Below are 21,831 nucleotides of genomic sequence, written 5' to 3' on the forward strand. Positions count from 1 at the left end.
CATGGCAGCAGTTGGTTAGCGTGCGTGCGTGCGTGCGTGCGTGTGAAAGAGAGAGTGAGTGTGTATCAGTGTGTGTGTGGGTGTGTGTGTGTGTGCGTGCGTGTGTGTGAAAGAGAGAGTGAGTGTGTATCAGTGTGTGTGTGGGTGTGTGTGCGAGTGTGTGTGTGTGTGTGTGTGTGTGTGTGTGTGTGTGTGTGTGTGTGTGTGTGTGCGTGCGTGTGTGAAAGAGAGAGTGAGTGTGTATCAGTGTGTGTGTGGGTGTGTGTGCGAGTGTGTGTGTGTGTGTGTGTGTGTGTGTGTGTGTGTGTGTGTGTGTGTGTGAAAGAGAGAGTGAGTGTGTATCAGTGTGTGCGTGGGTGTGCGTGCGTGTGTGAAAGAGAGAGTGAGTGTGTATCAGTGTGTGTGTGGGTGTGTGTGCGAGTGTGTGTGTGTGTGTGTGTGTGTGTGTGTGTGTGTGTGTGAAAGAGAGAGTGAGTGTGTATCAGTGTGTGCGTGGGTGTGCGTGCAAGGGTGTGTGTGTGTGTGTGTGTGTGTGTGCATGTGTGGGTGTGTGTGCGAGGGTGTACAGTATATGTGTGTGTGTGTGTGTGTGTGGTGGGGGTAGGAGGTGCTGAGTGCTCCTGTCTCCGTGCAGATCATGTGTGACACTGTAAGCCCTCTCCTGCCCCTGCACACACCCTCTCCAGTCCACCTACTGCAGAGTGACGGCACACAGACCCCTCACAATAGTGACCCAGCGCTGTTTTTCCACTTTGATAACATTTCCCCGTTGGTTACTCTACCTTTGCTCCTATTTTCTTTGTGGAGGGGCAGGGGTCAGTCTTTTCATAAGATTCAGCTGTGAAACTAGAGATGGGAACTGTACTCCCCCATTGGCTATCGCTGTCCTGATCCCGCCGTTACAGTTTCCTCTCTGTACAAACGCCTTATTTATCTCTTTCCAAACAGTCAGACTAAACATTGTGTATAAAAGGGAAATAATAATCAGGGAGGCGCATTTTCAGTGTTGAATAAATGTTGAATTAATGAATCCATGGAGCCTGGGGCGACCCTGTTGTGTTTGTGTTGGTAGGCGTACACACGGAGCGTGTTTAAAGCTTGATTTTTTCGCCGCCTTGAAATTTATTGATAATGACTTTCAATTTCTGCTCTTCAGACTAAACATGGACTGTTTCTTCCCTGATTTTATTCACTGTGATGAGGACAGTCTGCCTTTTGGGGGAGTTTCGTCCATGCATATTCCTCATTCGTCTCGGTGGGTAAACAATGTTGGTTTGGTCATATGTTGTTGTCTAAGAAGGGATTCTGCAGATTGTCCCTTTACCCATAATGCCCCCGGGGCCTGTCTGAAACTTGTCCAGATGGTAAAAACTGAAGATGTGTCTGCAACACATGATTGTTGTTTTATTAATTCAGTCCGTTGTGGTGATGACATCCCTCTCTCACGATTCCTCACAACATCTCTATGGCCGGAGGAGGAGCAAAGAGAGAGACACCAAGAAAAGACACAAAATGGCCGTCAGCACTGATTAAGAGGTCAGGAAACAAATGACACGACTCTGTGGAAGAGAGAATACAACCTCAGAGTTTCGCCCGATCATTACCTCTCAGTGGGACAAATTGTCACCTTTCGACCTTTCGAGGCGACCTCCCATGTGACCCCAGGAGCTAGCCAAATTCATTGCCTCTGTGCGTTTGACAGCACACAGACAAGTATGACAAATTGGTTAAAACCATCTTTTCTACGGCACATTTTGTTTTTTTTAGGAAACCGTTTTCCTGAGTTCCCGGGTTTTTATGACTTAGTCATTAATCGTCAATAAGTTTCCTGTGAGTGAATTGAGACGGATTGTTTTTGAGCCATTCAGCTTCACTGGAGCGTGCACTGGAACAAAGCGGAGTGCCTGTGAAACTAAATTACCATACGGTCTTTCTAAACGTTTCCTTTTTTTTGTCCTACACAGAGAGAGAGAGAGAGAGAGAGGCCTAAGGCATGGCCTCCCAGCTGCAGTGGTCAGCAAAGCCAAAAGATGAGCGCAAATTCATCGCTCCGGCAAAAGCGAAGAGCCTCACTAATGAAATGATTCCAACTGTGGGGGAAAAAAGAAAACAAAGCTAATTCATTTCCTCATCAATCATGGTAGTTGTCTGAAAGATGTCAAATCCATCAGTATCAGCATCCCACAAAAAAAGCATTCAAGCCCCTTAAATGCTTAGCAAGGAAACACTAGTATTCATTCGCTCAAATGAATGACATTTTTTTATTAAGTGGAGAGTACTCTAAATTATGACTAACATAACCAATAAGACACTGAAATCTGTCTGTGTCAGCTGGTTTGGCGATGCGTGGGTCCCATTTTTTGGGAGGGTTATAAAGTACTCACATGAACTTTAATTCAGTGTAAATATTCCGTCTAGAGTATAGTGTGCGCCCCGGTGTGACATCTAATTTACGCAAGTCTATAAGCGAAAAAATGCAGACCCTCTGGAGGAGCATGCAAATTCTCTGTAAATTAAGACGGATGGCCTTCCCACCGTGCCTATCCTCCGGATAAAAACTCCGACATTAAACATGTGTGGAGGCCAACAAAACCTCCTTGTGTGAGAGCCGTGAAAGGCAGACTGCTCTGAGCCAGCCTTCATCTGTAGTCTGTTTCCCTCAATGGGCGCAGTAGGAGGAAACCGTCTCTTATTGTCAAGTTATTTGGCAGAAATCTTTTTTTTTTTTTTCTTTTTCCTTTTTTCCCCCTTCCCCTCTCTTCAACGCTGCCTCATGTTAAATGCATCAACATTTCTCCTTTCCCTTATTCTCCCCCCCTTCCCTCCTCTCAAAATGTCTTCGGAGCTGACTGTCTTGCCAAACGTTTCCTGTCAGTTCTTAAATGACCGCCACAGATGTATGGTACGCAAAATGAGTAATAGCTGCGCCACTATCAAAAAAGGAGGTTTTTCCTTGGACCAGGAATGACCAAGTGGAATTTTATGATTGAAGCTGAAATATTTAACTCGCGAAATCCCTGTTTCATTGTCTGTGGACCCTTTCATTTCACAAGAAACCTCCTCACACACCCCCTTTCCCATGGTATAATTTTTAAAAATAGCTCAAATTGCATGATTGCCCTATTGACCTTATCACTTACACTGTCCCCGGCAAAAAAAAAATACCATTTCAATGTGGCAGCAATTCAGCTACATTATGGCAGCACTTTCCCAAATTGCCCCAACTGGCGTCACTGGGTTGTCCCAAAGTGTAGCGGTGCCAGCCCTGGAGAAATAATAATAAAAAAAGAAGTGTGAACTCTTGTGGCGACGAGTCACTATAAAACACACAAAGGTGGGATTGTGGTTAGCGATTTGCATGTTTATGTCCTTGCCCTGAGCGAGCGTGGTGCTCACAGACGACAGGAGGTGCAGGGCGGAGGGAGTCCTCTCCACCCGACCTCCGTCCGAGCCTGTTAAACAGTCAGGGAGCTTGGAAAGCCGCTGTGCACAAACCTTCCTGATTAGGTACCGACTGCTGGGCTCTCTTTCCCCCTCCTTATCCTTTACCCCCCACTCCTTCCATTCTCTCTCTCCCCTGCCCTGTCTGTGCACTCACTCTCTCCTGCTCTCTTTCTCATACTATCTTTCTTTTATTCCTCCTTTTGGCTCTGTATTTTTTAATCTCCATATATCCATGTTTATATCTGTTTTTTTCTTTCTTTCTCTCTTTCTTTCTGTCTTTCTTTCCTTCTTTCATTCTTTCTGTCTTTCTTTCTGTCTCATTCTTTCTTTCTCTGCCTGTCTGGGTCACTCTCTGTCTCTCTTTCCATCCCTCTACTGCCCTCCTCCCTCACATTGTTACATGTTTTTTTTTCTTTTTTTTCTGTAGAATTCTCACATAAACAGAGGCTGCGGGGGGTGCATATAAGCTTTTCACTCAAACCATAGTTGCATCCATCAGCTCCCATCTCCTCTCCTCCACCCCCCTCCCCATGTGCTCTCTGAATTTGAGATGAGGGCCACTCCTGCCCAGTGAGTCAGATAGCGGAGACTGGGGCATGGCGTGCGGTTAGACTGCAGCGCAGCCGGCCGCCCCCCAGGGCTTTACCACTGGAGGTTTTTCAGTCCCAGGCCTCTGCCACCACAGCAGTTTTTTTTTTGGGGGGGCCCCCGGTACACCGCCCCGCTGCGGCTGTGTTCATACCTCCCCTGGTGCCAAGTAAATGAGACAGGTCAGAAGATGTGGCTTAACTTCCCGTCATCGTCTTGCGGGATTTAAATCGCTAATGAGTAGTTAACCGCTACTGTACAAAGAAAAGAAAGTAGCAGAAAAATGGAGAGAAGTCTGCTCCCTTTGTTCCTAACGAAGTTCTGCTTCAGAAAAGGCAATCACTAGTTTTTAAGCCTCTATTGCTGCAAATCTTGTACATCAATCACCGCTTGACAGCACCTATTAAACGGATGCCGGAGTACTCTTTAAAGCCAGGCCTCCCCTTCCAGAAGTCTTGGATGTAGACGCTGGCCTGAAAAAGACATGCCTTGTTTCTAGAGCTCGGAGATTAGAGTTTTTTTCCCTCCTCCCCCAGGCTCAAATCCCCGGGGGTCGAACTCGAACCGAAATGCAAGGGGTGCTCCGTATTATCTTCCACTCCTAAATTTTTACGATGACTCTGAATCACACAAATCAAATCATTTGGCAGTGGAGAACACAGCAAGGCATTACACAGATTCATGGTTTTTTTTTTGTTTTGTTTCCCTTTCTCCCCACTGTTCTCTCAAGCCTGGAGACTTTTTTTGCGTCAGGCCTTTGCAAGGATGTGGTTTTGGTTGGCCTCCTTTTGTCGAGGTTCCTTTTTATATAAGCAATTAGCATTCACATTATTTCTCTTTATTTGTTTCTGCCATGCCCAGCGTCACACGAGTGCAGCAATCTTCAGTAATTGCGGACGAGGAGGAAGCGATAAGGTGTGGAGACTCATGCAGGTCTGGTGCACCCTGCTCAGTCGTCACCCGCCTAATCTGGCCCCACTCCATTTCATCATGAGCATATTTCAGAAGCACCAAGGATAACTGATAAACACACGCACACGCACTAAAATGTATTTCTTAAACTTCAAAGCACAGTTTCTCACGTTTTGCCATGTCTCCAATTGTACTGTACGCGCCTTTGTGTTTTTTTGTTTTTTTTACTTTTGCTTTCATCTCTTTTGGGAGAAACAAGGTGTTTGATGTGCATATTTTTAATAGCCTGCTCCGAACCTGAACACTCAGAGTAAGTCAAGAACAGCACCAAAGAGTCCCTACTGTAGGTCAGCACTGTGATGACCTTGAGGGGCAAAGACGGTTATTTAGTAAAACTCTGTCCTGCCAGGCGTCACGACTATGAACCCACTGATACTGTGAGTAAGGCAAAAACATATGCTACCTCAATGGATTTGGACATACTTAAAGGCAGTGAATGTTTAATGAATCAGTAGGCCACTTAAACCAAGAAGAGCCCCATCTTTGTTGATGAACTCACCATCTAAAACACATAGCAAGATATTCATTTTCCAAAGGTTCAGGCATTGGCTTTTAGACCCTTTTGAGACAAGCCCAGCTTGGCAGAAGCCACTTGGGGTTTTGGAGGAGAAGCAGAAGACAAACTGTCTTTTAACAGTTGCAGAAGTGCTCCTCTGGGAAAGTGGCGACTCCTTTTTTATTAAAACCATTTGTGCAGCATTGTCTTCACCATTGTAGGTTACATAAGACAAGGTGCTTTGTGATCGTTCACAGGCCCTTGTGTTGCACTTTTTTTTCCCTCCTAGTTCTCCTCCATCTCTTGGTGAGGATTTTTTTTTTGGGGGGGGGGGATGATCCTCCTGTCTTCTCTTCTTGACCCAACCCCCAGTACAGACACACTCACACACACACACACACACACACACACACCGGCCGTGTGCTTTTGGGCCTGGCATTCTTCCAACTTTGTCTGCGTTCCATGGCACCCTCTCGTAGCCAGGAGTGGTGGGGTTCACCTCCTCAGGGGCGCGGTGGGCCGCAGACTGTGGTGGGAAGATTGATCGCGGACGGCTCTTTTGTTTGACAAATCTAGCCAGCCGTGATTGCGTACGTGTGAAGAGCCCGAGGATTGGATTATTTATACCTGGACCACGGCCTGCGATATTTGCTCAGGTTTCCGTTAGGTTGAAAGGAAAGGGAAAAAATGGAGACAAAATGGTACTTAGAAATGTGTGCTTGACCTGCCTCACCCGCAGGCTCTTAAGCTAACATCACTATAAATCTACAACCCAAAAGTCCTTGACGCAATGTCTAAACAATGACATGAGTAAGAAGGGGGATGGAAGGACAGAGAGAGAGTTAAGGATGGAGAGAATGAGGAGATAAAGGGAAATAAAGATGGTCTTTGTCTGCAAAGCCTCTGGAGTCAGGCAGGGGGATGAGTTATGTTGCACATACCATTATATCACCCCCCCCCACCCCCCCACATAGCCTGTATGATTCTCAGAAAATACAGCAAGGTATTCATCAAGTCCACAGTGATTGTGCCATACGCTTTACAGATTAAGAAGGGCAAATAACCGAGAGTTAGGCCCGCGTTTGAAAGTTTGGGAGTCTGGACGCAGATTTTGTTGAAGAGAGACTAACAAGACATTAGGGCGCCGCTATGTGAGAGGATGGAGCGTGAACTTTGTCCTTTTTGTCTAAAGGTCCTTGTCAGCATCATTCTCTTAGTTGCTTGTCCAAAAGTTTGTGGCAGGAGCATTAATGACTTGGATGATATGAACATAATAATATTTTTACTCAGCTACTGGAATAATAACAAGGATAGTAAGTCGAAGAATGTTGAGCATTGTAAGTCAAACCACAGCATATGAGTACCAGAAAGAAGACAGCCGTTCTTGTTGGGCAGTGTGGCAGATTTGAACCCCCTTATCATACATACCTTTAAAGCTCAGAGCTGAGTTCCAGGGATCTTTCCCACACAGCTTTCTCTCGGGGCGCCAGCTCTCTCAAATTGCACATAGCCCGCACTTACACTTGGGCCAAACCTTTCCTCAAATGAACGTCATTTTCACTGCAAACAAATATTGTTTTCCGTCTCCACGAGTCCGTGCCAACTTTTTTTTCTGTCTCTCTTTTTTTTCTGTGTTTTTTTTTTAATCGGTTTTAATAGAATCAGCACATGGTTTAACGGTTTTTAGTATCAAGTTTGTTTTCTGGCATCACAAGAATTCTTTGTACCGTTTATTTTATTTATGGCCAAGGCCTGAGTCATTTCTTTTAGTGGTCTAGAGCTTTGGCTTCGCCTTATGATGAAGTGCTTAGTGTGAAATAGCCAATGAGAACCATGTTCTTGTCTCAAATGTTGCCGCTGTCTGCTACACCCGTCGAGTCCAGCCCCGGTCATTTTATGTCACTACTCAATTTTCACCACGGAGATTAGACGGAATTGGACATTCCAATAAATTACTTTTGCATGCTCTTAGTTGTCCTTTTCTATTTATCTGCTGAAGGAGATTGAGTCTTGCAATCAGTGGGAACCAGGAAGACCCGCACATAATTTGTGAGATGCCGAACTTGACTCACCCTTGTTTACGTTTTATGTTTTTCATTATGGAACAAGAGGCCGTACAGAAGTAATTGAAGCGAAAGTATTACTCATGTTGAAAGCGGACCATTGCAGCGCAAACTTTAATTAACTACACCTTTCTTGGAAGGAAAACTCACTGACTCAGAGAGTCTGTGAATATGTGTTGGGTCTTTGGGGGGTAGGGGTTTTAAGAAGAATGAACTTCTCTTCCATGAACCCCCTCTCCCATTCCTTTTGTGCAGTATTCTTGGCCACATCACAACTATGAGACACTGGGGGGAAAAGTGCACATAGTCAACCACACTGTTCTTCAGCGCTACAAAATGAAGTATGGTCCAAGGAGTGCCTTTGTGTTGAGGAGACAGATGTAGGCACAGAGGAAGATTTCATGGAGAGGATACGGTGTCCTGGTATAGGATTGGGTGTCTACACGGTGTAGACACCATGCGTGTCTAAGCAGTCTGGTGCAGACCTTTTGTGCATAAGTACAGTCTTATGGGTGACAAGCTATCCTATAGGCACAACATGTGTGATAAAATATAGATGCTGCTCCACTAATGCATTAATCCAGTAAAGTAGTATGAAGTGGCATGAAGTAACAGTGAAGCGGAGGTCAAGGCCAGGATGCAGGATACGTGGTCTCACATGAAAGGAGATGATAGGATGTTTATGATTTCTCTCTCCAGTAGTTGATAAAATAACTAGAGCATTGCATAATTGTGCTAATCTCACTTTCCATACATATTCATGTGCACAAACACATGATATGAGGTATCATAAACATGCTCAGACTCTCTCTCTCTCTCACTCCCTCTCTTTCTGTGTGTGTGTGTGTGTGTGTGTGTGTGTGTGTGTGTGTGTGTGTGTGTGTGTTTGTTTCCGTGCGTGCGTGTGTGCGTGCGTGCGTGCGTGTGTGTGTGTGTGTGTGTGTGTGTGTGTGTGTGAATCATTGATAAATACTGATAAATAATGGACCTCAGTAGCCAGTCCACAGCTGCAACCCGAAACAGTGGTCTGTGAAACACAATCTTTATTCTGTGTGAACTAATGGCTCTCACCTGTGCTGACCAAAGAGACTGGGCCCTCAGCGACAGATCTTGTGCAGAACAACCCCCCTCACCCCGTCTCTCTCTCCCTCTCTCTCTCTCTCTCCCTCTCTTTCTCTCTCTCCCTCTTTTTCTCTCTATCTGTCTCTCCCGGCTGACCTCGCTTCCTTTCTCTCCGATGAATTTTTCACACAGCTCTTTGATATGGGGGGGCGTCTCGGGGGACCATGTGGTAATATAAGCTAAAAGCACTCGCCGTAATTATTTCTCATAACGTCGCTTCTTTCCTAATTAGCGTCCTCCGCCGAAAAAAAAACGAGCCCTGCATTATTTACACATCAAGGGGACGCGGCGCCGGCGATAAATATTCATCGTTTGTTGACTTAGCTCGCTCCCGCTGCTCGGCGCGACCCCTAGCGAAGCGCAGTGCAGCCCCTTCTTGACTTTTTGTTTTTACATTATGCATGGGGCCTGGTATTGCAGGTGGGCTCCCCTAAAAAAACTTGATCCTTTTCACACTGGCGTCAGGGGGGTGTGTGGGGTGTGTATCCTCATATCTATATTCAAGGCACGCAGGCTGCGGCTTGGAATGAAATTAATAAGTGATCAGAGAGAAGACTCATTTTCACGATAGATGGACACACTAGAGGAGGCGAGTGACCATACTGGCAAGGTACAGCCGGGGACTAGGTTACCGACCGAGCATATGTCCAGTACTGGAGACATACTGCACGTCAGATCAGGTGACAAAATTAACATGGCCTACCTGAAATAATCCTTAACCCAACTAAGAACAGAACCATACAGACACAAGGAGGTCATGATGTTATGTAAGGCACCTTCAGTATATTTGAAATACAAACACTCAGTCATAGACGCATATAACTGTAAGTGCCCCTTCTTAATATGTATGTATATTTTGCTCAGAGGCACAAAGTAAACATCCTTCAGCAAGCCATTCTAATTGAAATGCAGACAAGAGTCAGTGGTTTTGACATCTTTAATACACTCTGCCGGGTATTGTTTGACTTGCTGGTTTGCGGCAGGATCTTCTTTAATAAAGTGAAGTGCTGAATAGCCGTGGGCTGCTGTATAGGGTCTGCTGAGAGCGGCAGTCAGTGGATTTGCTGTGCACGTGAACCCTGTTTTTTTCCTGTCAATGGAGAAATGAATAGGGCACAGACGCACCCACCCACCCAGTCGCCCTCCAACCCCCAACCCCGTCACCCTTCCCACCCCTAGTTTTCCTCCTTTTCTCCGGGTGGTGGTCCTATATCCTTAGAGTCCATTGTCTGCGGGGGCGAATGCCTCTTGAGGAACTTTTGTTGAGGCTGTGAGAGTGAGAGAGACTATTTTTTGCTTTGCCTATGTGATTGTGTTTGTGTGTGTGTGTGTGTGTGTGTGTGTGTGTGTGTGTGTGTGTGTGTGTGTGTGTGTGTGTGTGTGTGCACGTTTGTTTTGTGATTACTTAAATAACTGTCAGCATTAATGGACATCGCAATGCTCCAAATTTTAAACACCCTTTCTCCATATTTAGAGAAGCAATAAACAGAAATGGCAAAGCAAATGTCTGTTTTGATTCGAACCTCAGGCTGTTTATTGGCTTTGAAACGCATGTTTACCTCAGGGGACGTTACAGGATCATGTTTAATTTGCCAGAATACAACTGCAAATGTGATATTTCTGGACCATTCGCAAATAATCCGACACCGTCTCAGGTCTCTGTCTCTCTCTGTGTCTCTCTCTCTCTCGTTCTCTCACTCTGTCTTGGACGTTGCATCTGCACTCACTGACACTTGGCTTCTCTTCCTTAGTTGGTGTAGGGTGGAGTAGGCCTATTACAGTGTGGAAAACACTAGCGGTCAGAAATATAAACAACAGCTGATGGGTGAGACCCATCCTCACCCTTTCCATAGGAAAGAGATATAACTAGTGTCAGCTCTGCTGGAAGCTCCAAGAAGTCTTTACACACAACTGTATGAGAGAATACACAGTATCATTTGTCATTTTATCATCTAATTTATGAGGTGTGCAGCTCAGTTGCAGCTACTTACCATTCGACTGCACGGGGTACTTAAACACTATTGCAGGCATTGTTCGGCTCTGTTTTCATGGAAATGGTGGTGTTTTTCTTTCCTCCAGGTGGAAATAACGCTGCAGGATGTCAATGACAACCCACCTGTTTTTCCGACCGATATTCTTGATGTGACCATCGAGGAGAACATTGGTGATGGATTCAAGATAATGCAGCTAACAGCAACGGATGCTGACGAGGTACGTTTCTCCCAGGAATTCTTTTTTTTTTTCATATACTGCATATATTTCTGGCAGCCCGTATGTCTACGTGAAGGATGTTAGCTGTGATAAATTGTATCCATGGTAACGGCATAGATCAAGTCAAACAGCAGTCTTTTTGCACTAGTCCAAGTTCCCAAAAACTTCATTTTTTTATTAAAAAAAAAGCATGTATGATGAATATTGATGAACTCCAACGTTTAATAGCATAACCAGCAAACTTTGTGGTTTCAAGAGCTTTGTCTCAAGGTAGAACATCCCGTGCAAGCACGAATTTGGCTCTGTGTCCTGCAGAATGCTATCAAAACATCAGCCACAGTGCATCACACTCAGGACATCCAAGAAGCAATGTTGAAAATACTCAACCTCGTTCCAGTATGAAAGAAAGACCCATGTGAACAAGCAGTCTGTCTGTAGAAGAAGTAAGACAGTGTACCATTCAGCAATCAAGGAAGAGGAGGCTGGTTTCCTCTTGTGCGATGTCTCTCATTGCCGTCCAAGTCATGAAGTTAATAATTCTCTCACCAACTGTCCCGCCACAAATATGACTTTTCTTGGCCTAAGGATGGTGGCTGTAAGAATACTAGTCAGTCAGCCCTCGCAGTGCCGATGATACCTGAGATTTCTGAAGGCCCTAAAAAGGAGTCAGATTTTTCTCTCTGTCTCTCTCTCTCTGTCTCTCTCTCTCTCTATCTCTCTCTCTCTCTCTCACTCTCACTCTCTCTGGCCCCACCACTGTCGGTCGACTTTTTCAACGTCGCACAGATAGTCCCTCGGCGGGCCCTGTAGTGTGCATTACATCACCGGCCGCGGGCCCCGATTATAAAATGTCTCCATCTCTCGCAGCCGTGGCAGGATGTGGACATAAAAATTCAGTGCTGAGCGAAAACCAGGCGGTCCCAGCAGGTTCCCGGGCCCGGCAGACTCATGCGTGCGCTGCCAGCATGAGCGAGGACGAGAGGACAAGCCCAGTGGAAGGGGGGGGGGGGGGGGGACTCATTGTTGCTGCTCAGGCCTCAGTGTGTGAGAACGTGGACATACACTCGTGCTTATGAGGCCAGGGCATTTATGGGTTGTTGACTCACCATTCGCCGGAGCATTTTTAATGTGAGAAAAAGTCTGATGGTCTGATGGCGAAAAAGCATTTCTGGAATCATCTTTCCTTTTTTTTTTAATAAATGGCAGACCAGGCCAAGCCATGGAGTTATTTCCCTGCTGCCAGTAAGCAGGGGGGGGGGGGGGAATGGTGGATTATTTTTCAGCAAAGTGAAGCACAGTGTGTTTTGGCGACAGTCTTCAGATGCATCCTTCCTGTCAACAGGAAGAACCAAATACTTAAAGTCTCGTCATTTTCGCCCCGTTATGACGGTGCATTTAAAATGACAGTTAGTGGAAAGTGGCTCAGGAGCCAAAAAGGTCACCAAATAGGAGCCTGCATGTGGAGTTATTTCAGTCGCCCCAGTTGCGTCGGCCAACTTTTTTGCCCACATCCTCGCGCGCTTGGAAACCCCAAGTCACACAGACACGCAGAGCGTACGGAAAGCATTCAGGCCCACAGAGCACAGAGAGAGAGAGAGAGAGAGAGAGAGAGAGAGAGAGAGAGAGAGAGAGAGAGAGAGAGAGAGAGAGAGAGAAGGGCCACATGTGTGATATGGGCAGACCGAGCCAAACTCTCAAGCTGCTGGCCAGCTGACTCCCCGGATTCAGACATCATAATGATCTCTCTCTCCTTTAATGGCACCACATGTGCAACTCATGTGTGATTGAATGAATGCCGTTCTCTCTTCGCATCCGTTTTTGTCACACCCATTTCCAGCGCACCGAGAGAGAGAGAGGGAGAGAGAGAGATAGAGAGAGAGAGAGGGAGAGGGGGAGAGAGAGAAAGGGCTGATGGAGAATTAGAGGGGAGGCTCTGGTTTTGTTTCTTATTCTGATTGAAGAAGGAAGAGTCATCTCGGAGAGAAAGGGATTCATTCTGTTTTTTGTTCCTTCCTCCTCTTCTTCTTTGCGTGTCATCGTTTCAATAGGAAGAGAAAAAGCGACCACAAGTCATTAATCACTAGTGAGGGTGTCACTTTAAATGAGACGGGTGTCACATCAGAGGACATGGTTTTAAAATTGATGCATGCCTAGTTTTATTTTAGGCTTACAAAAACAAAAGAGCTATTAAAAAGAAGGGGAAAGAGCAAGGCTTGATTTCCGCAGAGTTGAGAATCTGAACACACACACACTTATAGGTATAAGTAGATGGACTGCATCCACTCTTTCATGGCCTCCAAAACATATTATGACAAGACCTTTCAGCATGATGTTATCAAGAGCTTTCAATCACACCAGCCCCCCCAAAGATTATCTTAAGTCCCCTTCTCCACCAGAGCGATTTGTTTTGGTTGACAGCACCAATTGACATTAATAAAGCACTCGTCTGTAATTCGGGGGGCCTGACGGTGTGTGTGTCTCTTTGCGTTTGTTCGAGCAGTCGGTCAAATTACAGGAAGGTCAATTTCCTGCCGGGGACCCGTCCTCCCCCCTAGCCTCCTGCGTGTCCCCTAGCTGATCCCCGCCCCCCACGCCCCCCCCCCCCTAACCCTACAAACTTCTGGGCTGCTAAATGAGTTTCCTTATGCCTGACTCGGAGCTGCCGCTTTGCTCTTTAATTGCTTCGGTTTGTTCTCCCTACTGCGCCCTGGGAAGGTTGTAAAAGCCTCAAAGTCTTTAGTGAGATGGGGGGGGGGGTCACAGAGGCGGTCATTGTCAGAGACGGTAAGCTCGGCTTTTCAACCCCTCTGCACTGCACCCACCACACCCCACTCCACCTCCTCTCCCTTTTGAACCCTATCAGCGATTTTAATTGGCTGACGGAGGGTGTCGGAGTCTGGTTGCAGCCCAGGTGGCTGATGGGAATCCCAGACTGTGGGTCTTGATCGATGACAGCAGCTCTGTGGAATAATACTGCTGGGTTTTTTTTTTTTTCTTTTTTCTGGTGGATGGCCATGAGGAAAGTCTGTTTTAGACCAGACATGAGTTTTGTCTACTTACCCAGGCCCATCTCAATCCTAGGTAAGGATCCTCCCCATCCTTAGTAATTACAGCGAGGATTGACAATCGATTAGGAAATGCCTTGGTTTCCCCCCTGGTTTACCCAAAAGTGCCAGGATCCCACTAATGGTTTAGACTGGACTAAGCTTTGTCTGGACAGGACAAAAAAGTCTATTTTGTCTTTTTATTATGAGTAAAAATAATCTTGACAGCTTGGTGAGAGGCATCCTTTGAAGTAGGGCAGCATCTGTTTCTAAACGTAGAACACTTGGAGACAGTCGTCTGGGCTGGCATTGTCCTCTGCACAAATAGGAACGTCGGGATCTGTCACCGGAATTATTCAGCTGTCATATTACATTCTCCCTTCTCACTGGCTGTAGTATCACATGTTTAACGGTTGTGCTTACCCCAGGTATCAAGGGATCTATTAGTTGAATTTATAGAGTAACACTATAGCCCCAAAGTTCAAAGACAGGGAGCAACTCCGGAGAGAATTCGGCCATTCAGATCCTGTTGTTTTTTCTTTTTTTTTCTTTTTTTTCTTTTTCTCGTGTGTTCACATGTGGACATTCAATCCTGAAATGTGCTCTCCAGAAGACACATTTGCATATGAGCCTCTCTGGCATCTGTTCATAAATGATGTTGATTATGTACATAGTCTGACTTGCGTTGGGTTAAGTGCTCTAAGCAAGCGGTATCCTATCTAACACAATAATGACTTTAAAAGGCAGACAAGTTTTATTGGAAGCATTATACCAGTTTGTGGAAGTCTCCGCCATAACACTTCTTTCTAATTGACATGTAATATACACTTTGAAACGGTTCAGAGGAGACAGTTTTCAGTGTTACACAGTGTTAAATAAATGGCTCAGAATGTTTCATTGTCTCAGTAAGTATGGCACGTGAAAAACCCATTGCACTCTCATAACACATGTAATGATTTAAATGGCCCAGTATTCTGTGGAGGGAAGTTACAGGAGGTTAGAGCAGAAGTTTACAAGTGAAGGGTTCCTGGTTTGAATCTGGCAGGAAATAGCACTATGCATTATTATGTCTGCCTTTGCCATTGCTTGCAGATGTAACGGACTTTGTGTCTGCATTTGTAATGCAAGAAAAGTGGATTTGTTTAAGTGTCTAATACCAAGATATACATAGCCTACTATAGCACTCTATGAGTGATGTGCACTATTTGTGAATCTACGACATATTTTTGTTAAAAAAACACTCCCACAACTCTCTCTCTCTCTCTCTCTCTCTCTCTCTCTCTCTCTCTCGCTCTGCAGGGACCCAATGCCCTGGTCACCTACACCATCATCAGTGGAGCGGACGACAGCTTCCGTATCGATCCTGAATCCGGCGATCTGATTGCCACAAAGAAGCTCGACCGAGAGCGCCGCTCCAAGTACTCGCTTCTGGTGCGTGCTGACGATGGGAAGCAGTCCTCTGACATGAGGGTGAACATCACGGTCAGCGACGTCAACGACCACACCCCTAAGTTCTCCAGAGCCACATACTCTTTTGACATCCCTGAAGACACTGCGCCAGGTAGCCTGCTGTTCTGTCCTCCTTAGCCACCATATTGCTTGTAATAGTAACGTCTCATTGAATCTCAATGGTTGGTTACTGTGGTCAAACTTTTATTATTCTGTCTGCTGTGTCTTTCATTTCATGTAGGATGTGTATGGCCATGCCCTTTAATTACTTTGCTTGCTCTGTTCCCTCAGGATCCATTGTGGCGGCCATTTTGGCTAGCGATTCCGACTCTGGGGTGAACGGGGAAATCACCTACTGTCTGGAGGAAGACGACGAAGACAACACCTTCCTGCTCAACCCAGTGACGGGCGTGTTCAACGTGACGCGGCCTCTGGACTATGAATCTCAGCAGTACTACATCCTCACTGCAAAAGCAGTGGATGGGGGTGGACAGGCCAGCACTGTCCGGGTCTACTTTAATGTCCTGGACGTTAATGACAACCCTCCCATCTTTAACACCACCGTCTACAGTACCTCAGTGACTGAGAGCCTGCCGCCAGGATCCAATGTGCTAACAGTAGGGGCCAGCGATGCTGATGATGGTACGTTACCAACCAAAGGCCTATTTTTACTCAAAAGAGTTCACCTTTACTGATATTATGGAAAAAGGTAGTTGTAGTTAAACAGCAGGTATTATTATATTTCATCTAGAAATTGTAAGGGGAAAAATACTGTCTAGATTTGAATCGATAAATGTACCCATTATGTAAAAGATGGTTAGTTAAAACATCCGTCTACACACGTATGTGTACATGGACTACTGACGTCCATCAGCAGACACCGGTAGCTTGAAGAGAAAGTTCAGTTGTCTCCGTGTCGTCCTGGTAGCGTCATCCTCTCTCGTGGTGCAGTCACTGCTAAATTGGAGCCCCTAATGTGGTTACCGTGACCTACATTCCTGCCCCCCCCCCTCCCCCTCCCCACCCCCCTCCCCACCCCGTTGCTCCTGCCAGGTCTCCTGTTCTGTCTGCACCGGGCCGACCCCGTGCTCCTCTGTCTGGACTGAGCCCGCAACCGCTGCCTGTCCTCTTCATGATACCGCCTCGCCTACCAAAAAAAAAAAAAAAAAAACATCATTGTTGGGACTTCCTGAGCCTTGACCTCTGTCAGGGACGGCATCTGGGGAAGCAAGGGAGAGACAAGCCGACAGCCACCCCATTTGACGTGGCCCTTTCATAAGGAGATTGCCTGTGTACAGTAAATAAAAAGCTGGGACGGACTGTGGGAAGGTGCCGAGACAGTGTCCACATGAATAGCCCACTGACTTGAATTACGGACGCTCAATTGAAACCCATTTGCGCCGGCTCAGGGGAGACGGCGAGGAGATTAGCTCGAGTTTCAAAATCTGATCGTTTCGGGGAGGTTTTTAGTGCAGCGTGTCTTTTCCAATGAATGATTTATGTCCATTAAATGGTGCTCATGGTCACAAGTGGCCTTATCAGTCTAGGAATGGCATGTAGCTCTGCTGTTTGGGTGATAATTTAGCATGACAAAGAAATGCCTTGCTCAGTAGTTGTAGTAGTGGGAATGCGTCAGCAACAGCTGTTTTTTTTTTTTCTAAACAATAAGTGGAAATGCTAACTGATAAGAACTTGACGAGCTATAGCAATTGTGCAAACATAAATATCCAGAGGTCCAGTGGAGTACAATGTCTGTCAGTCAAGTGAAGTAAAAATAAATATATCAGCGTATGTATTCTCATTATCATCTTGCATGGGAAACAGGGCGATATTAGATACAAGATATGAGCTACACAGAACATATGATTTTCCTGATATCCTTCTTCCAAGGTTACATCTATATTCACTTTAAACACCATTCAAATCCAATTTGAAATGTTATACACTGTTGTTTTTTTTCAACATTCAGGCCATTTACAGCAGCTTTCTTCCTTTAGAGAGCACAGGGGTATGTTATACATCCACAAGATCTTACAAAAATGGTTTAAAATATGACTTTATATCATCATATTCTTAGAAAAGGGGAAACTTTCCCCTTTTATATTAAACTGTTTAACATATTAAAAATCTATTTGAAAAAAATATATATTTATAATATCAAGTATGTCTCCTTTCAAAGCCCTAGAAGGTGGGGAAAAGATAATGCACATATCATTACTGATGCTCATTAAAACTATGTTTATGTCTTGATAAATATTCATTTTTAGGTCAATTTGAGGTTTGACTGGCATTTCAGAATTTCTAAGACCCCAGCTTATTAAGATTAATCACTGGTATAATCTTACAAGCGTTTCATTATTTTCAATGCAATGTAGTGTAATTGCACATTTATTTAGAAATCATAATCAAGTGTCGTTTAAATGCCTCTCAAGTTGCCCTGCTAGTCATTTTCTCATTAATGCTGTGTTTTCCTTTTGTGGTTTCACCCAGGCCTCAATGCCCAGATGTTCTACACTATTGCATCAGGTGATTCCCAGGCTCAATTCTACATCTCCAAGAACGGCGCCCTGCAGACCAAGAAGGCGCTGGACAGGGAGGCCCAGTCGTTCTACAACCTGGTGATCACCGTGAACGACATGGCGGAGCCTCCGATGGCCCGCTTCACGAGCACCGCCCAGGTGTCCATCATCCTGCTGGACGTCAACGACTGCCCACCAAGCTTCACGTCGCAGAAGATGACCTACATCCAGGAGAACACGCCCATGGACACGGTGGTGTTCACCGCCCACGCCACTGATGCGGACAGTGGGCCCAACAGCTACGTGGAGTACTCCCTGCGCGGGCCCTTTGGGAATAAGTTCAGTATTGGGACCATCGACGGAGATGTAAAGCTGGTCGGGGAGCTTGACCGTGAGGAGCTGGCCAACTACTCCCTGACGGTGGTGGCCACGGACAAAGGCGAGCCGCCACTAACGTCCACCATGGATGTGACCATGATTGTGCTGGACGTCAATGACAACACGCCCAGCTTCTCGCAGAACATCTATGACATCGAGATTGAGGAGAACACGCTGACGGGAACTGACGTGCTCCAGGTGTTCGCCAGTGACGCCGACGAGGGCACCAATGGGCAGATCCGCTTTTCCATCGTCGGCGGCAACACCAACACGGACTTCCGCATCGACTCGGTCACCGGGATCATCTCGGTGGCCAAGCAGCTGGACCGGGAGGTGAGGTCATCCTACTCGCTGGTTGTCCAGGCAGCGGACCGCGGAAGCAGCCCGAGGGTGGACCGCACCACCGTCAACATCGTCCTGACAGATGTCAACGACTGTCTGCCGACGTTTGAGCTGTCACCATACACAGTAAACGTCCAGGAGAACCTGTCGAAACTGCCCAAAAACATCCTACAGGTCAGTCTCCCACTCTCAGTACCCTTTAATGCAGACAGGGTTATTCAAACACTCTACATTTAATTGGACCTCCGCTGTAATTCATTTTAAACCTCTGCAGAACCGGGGTGATTATTTAGACTTTAAACAGAAACTGGAAATGAAGCTGAAATCTGAACATTTGACAAATGACAGAACAAATAAAACCACAGGTCTAAGGCAAGTGGAACTGCTAAACGTAGCAAGAAAAAGAGAACTTGCGAAACAGCAGCGATCGCTGAAAAGGATATTGTTGAAACCATATCATCCAAAATTACCCAAATTGCGTTAATGAGTCTCCGCTCTCCAGTGACAAAGGCAACACAGTCTTCGGCGTGGTCGTGGCTCGTACCTATGAGGAAATTAAGGTGCAGAGCGGCGGCAGCAGCGGAGGCCGCAGCTGTGCTGGGACGTCGCCCAGTGGTGGCGGGTTTCGCCCCCACACACAAACACCGCGCGCCGCGCCAGCCAGGGCGGCTCTGCCAGGGCGGCCGATCCCTCCGTGCGGCAGGCGTACCGGAAAAGAGCTCAAACTCTGCACGGTGCGGGCAGTCACTAATGAGCCCTGCTGCGGTGCCCAGATTTATACCTTGCCTTCATTCTTTTGGTGGGGAAGCTTGGCCAAACTCCACCACATTGAATGCCACCTTTGTCGCATCTAGTCTTGCCTCGTGCATTTCGCTGGGTATTTTTGGGGCCATCGTTTTAGTGTTATGCGATGCTTTCGATGGACGAAACCAACATCCGCGATGTAGTTGTTGGGGTAGCTCGTTCTGTAGTCGGTGACTGCTGAGGCATGCCTGTGTACACATGTCTGAAATGTGACCCCCTCAATCAGCAAAGTGAATGAGATTTGGTCAGCGAGGGAAATTATAGCCAGTTACTCTAATCACACGGTAATGGTGCTGAAACGCTGCCAAGCACCTGCATGTACAGTCGCCCGCATGAAATGAAAAAGTCCACCACACACAGATTGGATTTGATTTGTCAACATTGTGTTAAAGTACCCATACAGCCTCTGGCTTCTGTCATCACACGTCAGATCTACAGCATATGTATGATAAGTAAATATCTGCCTGAGGAAAGGCTTGGCCCCCAAAACCATTAAATATATTCGGGAGCAGTATGTAGTATGTAGACTCATTGCTTACTTATTCACTCTGAAATGTCTGCCTTTGGTGTCTGTGATTTCTATCTATAGGTTGTGGCCAGGGATGATGACCAGGGTTCAAACGGTCAGATCAGCTACACGCTCAGCGGTGGAAACGAAGAGGGAGCTTTCAGTCTCTCATCCAGTGGCCAGCTCAGCGTCATTCACACGCTGGACAGGGAGGCTCGGGAGAAATACACCTTGATAGTCACGGCCATCGACTCAGGTACGAATCCCCTTATGCAACACAGGCATTATGTGATCCATAAAAATCTCTACAAGGATCTAACACTCGTTTATCACACATATATATGCCCTAGGCGTTTCCTGCGTGACAGTGATATGCGGCTTCATACTCGTATTTCTCAGAGCTGTCATGATTGGGGCTTTTTTTCCCAGTGATTTTAATACACAGGCTACTCACAGTAGCGTTGTTCCTGTGGAGCACACTGGATAGGATGCACCTGCATCGGATCATGTAAAAATTGTTTAAGACATGTCTGTATATCACGAACTGTAGGAAGAAGGGAAACATAAAGCAGTTCTCTCTGTCCTGGAGGTATAACTCTGAGAAAAACTACTTTCTGTGTTTTTTGAGAATTTATAAAGCCAGATAGATGTGCCTCCCCCCTCTTGAAGACTTACACATGGAAGCCATTGGAAGACTAACGGTCGTGTGATTGCCGCTTCTACGCAAAAAAACTAAAGTCAGAATCGAATGTGTTAAAAATTCTGCGCCTGAGATTTTGTTTGTATGGAAACAGTGGTAGGGCTTGTTATAAGCAGACTAAAGGTTGGGGTGTTATTCCACAGAGGTCAGAAAATGTGCACTTGTGAGCAAACGCAGGCATATCCCCATTCAGGCCAAATCACATGCTATTCCAGCTAAGTATATGTTTCTTTTGGTGACTGGTTAGGCAGCCACGGTCATAGGGCGGTTCTCGCTCATTCCAACTCAGCCATGTGACCCGCTATAATGAGGGGTATTTTTTGACTGGCACTGGACATGGGTGAGAACGGCAGCAGTATAGGGTCACTACTGCCCTGAGATGACGGGCGCAGTTTGATTTGCATTAGCCTGTGGGATGTTTAAGTCTATACAATATGGCTTTTATGTCTTTATTTAAGTTCCAGTGTGGCAGACCCACTGCCATTTAGATTTAGCTTGAACAGTTATTTAAGCTCTTCACTCAATGGAAACATCTTTACATACTGAAATATACTGTACAGATAGAACTGAAATATACGGTACTGTACAAATAGAACTACGATAGATTTACAGACAGATAGACATTCATACATCCATAGATATACTAAGATATATAATGAAAATAATAGTAAATATGTTCTTCGTACATTTTTCCAGCAACCTTAAAACATAGTGCACAAAGCCATACCTTTCACAACTGCAGGGTAGTGCATTTAGGACTTTTTTTCCCCAGTTGCAGAAAGAGACTATTGTGTGGAATATTATAATATTGAGAAAACCCGTAATCTGTGCACGGTTAAAATGATCCTGCAGTATTTTCTCACATTCTTGAGGGCGAGACATCGGGGGAAATGGTTATCCCATTTGCTATCTGGCACAGAAATCTGCAAGGTAGACACTGAAAAACACACAGGGGCCCATTTTTCTTCGGGGCCCATTTTCAATTACATTAAATGCATATGGGCTCTCTCTTTCCCCCATTAGTGGGCAGAATCTGTCAGAAAATGAGCCGCTAAGTGTTTAACACTCACTCCACTGTGCTGTCAGCTGATGTAGAGATCTTCATTAAAGTCAACAAAGGGTGCATCTCTCCGGTGTTCGGTGCTGTGTTGGACATCACTCGCTTCGTCAGCTCGCGCTTGCGCGAGGAAC

The 21,831-nt window shown here is 45.9% G+C and overlaps 1 protein-coding gene across 1 annotated transcript in view; it reads left to right on the top strand.

Moving 5' to 3' along the window:
- Positions 1 to 21,831, top strand: part of LOC121694431 (protocadherin Fat 4) — a 90,092-nt gene that overhangs the window by 37,555 nt on the left and 30,706 nt on the right. The window contains exons 2-6 of the mRNA XM_042074598.1: positions 10,765 to 10,896; positions 15,240 to 15,501; positions 15,681 to 16,031; positions 17,880 to 18,802; positions 20,022 to 20,196. Of these exons, the coding sequence (XP_041930532.1) occupies positions 10,765 to 10,896; positions 15,240 to 15,501; positions 15,681 to 16,031; positions 17,880 to 18,802; positions 20,022 to 20,196 (1,843 nt within the window). The remainder of the gene's footprint in view (positions 1 to 10,764; positions 10,897 to 15,239; positions 15,502 to 15,680; positions 16,032 to 17,879; positions 18,803 to 20,021; positions 20,197 to 21,831) is intronic.

Source organism: Alosa sapidissima, chromosome 20 (assembly GCF_018492685.1).
Source record: "Alosa sapidissima isolate fAloSap1 chromosome 20, fAloSap1.pri, whole genome shotgun sequence".
Classification (NCBI taxonomy): Eukaryota; Metazoa; Chordata; class Actinopteri; order Clupeiformes; family Clupeidae; genus Alosa; species Alosa sapidissima.